This window comes from Palaemon carinicauda, chromosome 3, assembly GCF_036898095.1.
Source record: "Palaemon carinicauda isolate YSFRI2023 chromosome 3, ASM3689809v2, whole genome shotgun sequence".
Classification (NCBI taxonomy): Eukaryota; Metazoa; Arthropoda; class Malacostraca; order Decapoda; family Palaemonidae; genus Palaemon; species Palaemon carinicauda.
In genome coordinates this window covers 201410396-201413031 of record NC_090727.1, presented here as the reverse complement: position 1 = coordinate 201413031, position 2636 = coordinate 201410396, and the positions used below count along the sequence as shown (strand labels likewise).

At 35.2% G+C, this 2636-nt stretch overlaps 1 protein-coding gene across 1 annotated transcript; it reads left to right on the top strand.

Annotated features, from left to right (window-relative positions):
* The first annotated feature begins 422 nt into the window (after positions 1 to 422).
* Positions 423 to 971, top strand: LOC137636596 (N-acetylgalactosaminyltransferase 6-like). The gene has a single exon (XM_068368998.1). It carries the CDS (start codon positions 423 to 425, stop codon positions 969 to 971), a length of 549 nt encoding a protein of 182 aa, XP_068225099.1.
* Positions 972 to 2636: the final 1665 nt, after the last annotated feature.

Genomic DNA, 2636 nt, shown 5'->3' with positions numbered 1-2636 from the left:
AGCGGCTCAGCCGCTCAGCCAGCCATCCAGTGTGAGTTAAGACGTGTTGGAGGTAGGACGTATCGCGCTTGTCTCCGATTGCCGACTTGTGTGTAACACGCTTGTAATTTATTACCGGTCCACACAGTCGTTTTTTGTTAGTGTGTGCGTGACACGAATTATGCGAAGGCAAACGCTTTATAGTATCAAGCACTGACAAGGATAATAAGAGTAGGAAAGATCTGTTTTCGTACTTTTGCCTACATACCAGCGTTGTTTGTTTCACGTGCGTGTGTTTGTCCGCATCCTTGTTGTTGTTCGAGGCACACACACACTAGTGTTTAGTTAGCATCAGTTGGACCAAGACAACATATATATTTTTTTAATTTATTTGCGTTAGTTTAATCTATATGCTTAATTACCATCTCCACCTACCCAAGAAAATGGGTGTCAAACTTTTCTATCCCCGTAGACGCGGTCTCCTTTTCAAATTAATCGCATTTTGCACCTTCATCGGCTTTATCGGCCTATGGTTCAAAAACGACGAATTGGACTTGGAAAGTAATAGCCAGAGGAAGTCCCATGTCAATGCTTTAGAAAAATCCAAGACCCACAAGCCCATGGCGCAAGTGGCCCAGCCGGACCCCCAAATTGTGCATATCAATAACGAGGAACCAGTTAGACCCCTGCAGGAAATGCCCAATGTTGACGTACCCCAAGTGCCCAAGCAGCAGGATTTTAAACTGCAGGTGCCGAAGAAGAACCTCCCTAGCAATGAGGATATGATCGAGAGGATGAAGGCCGAGCAGTGGTTCGCCCTGGACGAGAGGAAGGTGGTTAAGGGGCTCGGGGAAAACGGCAAGCCCGTCAGGTTGTCCGGGGAAGAAGGGCGTCTCGCCGAAGAAGTGATGAAGAAGGAGGCCTTCAATCTTATCGCCAGCGATAAGGTCTCCCTTAATCGCACTGTGCCCGATTCCAGAGATTCATTGTGAGTTATTAAACCTTCCTTTATTATATATATATATATATATATATATATATATATATATATATATATATATATATATATATATATATATATATATATTTATCTGGTCTTTTTATAGTTTATTTTATAGCCTATTCTTGTTTTATGACGGTATTTTTTTATTTTGTTGTAACCTTTTCTATTTTATAATCTGTTTCGATATTTTAGGGTTTTTTTTATTTAATTTCAATTTATTTGGATAATGTAATATACTTTTTGCTTATATATATATATATATATATATATATATATATATATATATATATATATATATATAGAGAGAGAGAGAGAGAGAGAGAGAGAGAGAGAGAGAGAGAGAGAGAGAGGGGGGGGGGTTAATGTACTTACATCATTATATATAACTTCATTTAGATTGGAAATTATGGAAGATTTAAAATATGGTTGGAAATAATATTTCATGTTAATTGCATAGTTCACTGACCTATATACTTAATATGCAGTAGATTATTACGTTTAAGCGGTTGAATCGGTTAAGCTTCAGAAATTCAAACTTTAATAAATTCTTTCCCGTTGGATAGGTTGACATAAGTCTCGTTTTCAGATTAAACCTCATTAGTAAATTATAAAACTTTCTTCATTTTTTTAATCTTGTCCCACATTCGATATTTAAAATTGTATTTTTTAAATCACTCCATAACATTTTAGCTTTTGAAATACGATATTTTTTTTTGCTATATACCGCTGTAAAGTATGAATAGGCCTATGCCCTTCAAACCGATTAGGCCTAGCCTTGTATTGCTCTTGGTTATTTTATATCATTTGTATTTTGTGATATATTTATTCTGGGACTGTATTTAAATTCTTATTTTGAACGTCTTAACTTCGTAATTATCGAATTTATCAGTTTGGTTCCAAGTCCACATGGGCTTAGTTTGTGTTTTCAAGTTCACGTTTTGAGTTTGAAATTGTTATATTATATATATATATATATATATATATATATATATATATATATATATATATATATATATATATATATCACTAACACTCGTGATTTTAATCAATGCAAATATCAACCACAATGGCAATTAATATCGAATTCTACCTCTGGAAATGTATTTCCACTTGAATTCAATTATATGATAACAGCTTCTGGCTGGGTAGAGATTCGAACCTATGTCTGTGTGTGTATTTTTGCGTGTGTATGTGTGTGTGTGTATGCATATACACCAGTATTATACATTTCTGTAGCTCTCCATAAAGTAGAGCTATTTTGTTGCTATGGAGAGAGAGAGAGAGAGAGAGAGAGAGAGAGAGAGAGAGAGAGAGAGAGAGAGAGAGAGACCATTGATATCATTCAATGATGATAGAGAGATAGAGTAAAGCAGATGACTTATATAAGATGCTATGATCCATATTCCACACGTTGCTATGATTACTTACGCAGCTCTCTCTGGTAGTGTCTTCTGTCATCCTCGCTCGAAATAGGATGACGTCATACGATCTGTTTGTACCTAAATGTTTTATTCCCAAGATGTTTTTTATTATGTCCTGATGTTCATACATTTATTAGTAATGTTTCACGAGTCACGCGGTTTTAAAGGTGTTTTTTTATGATCATTTGATGTACAGTATGTAGCAGAACTGGTAATAATTTTTTTTTTTTTTT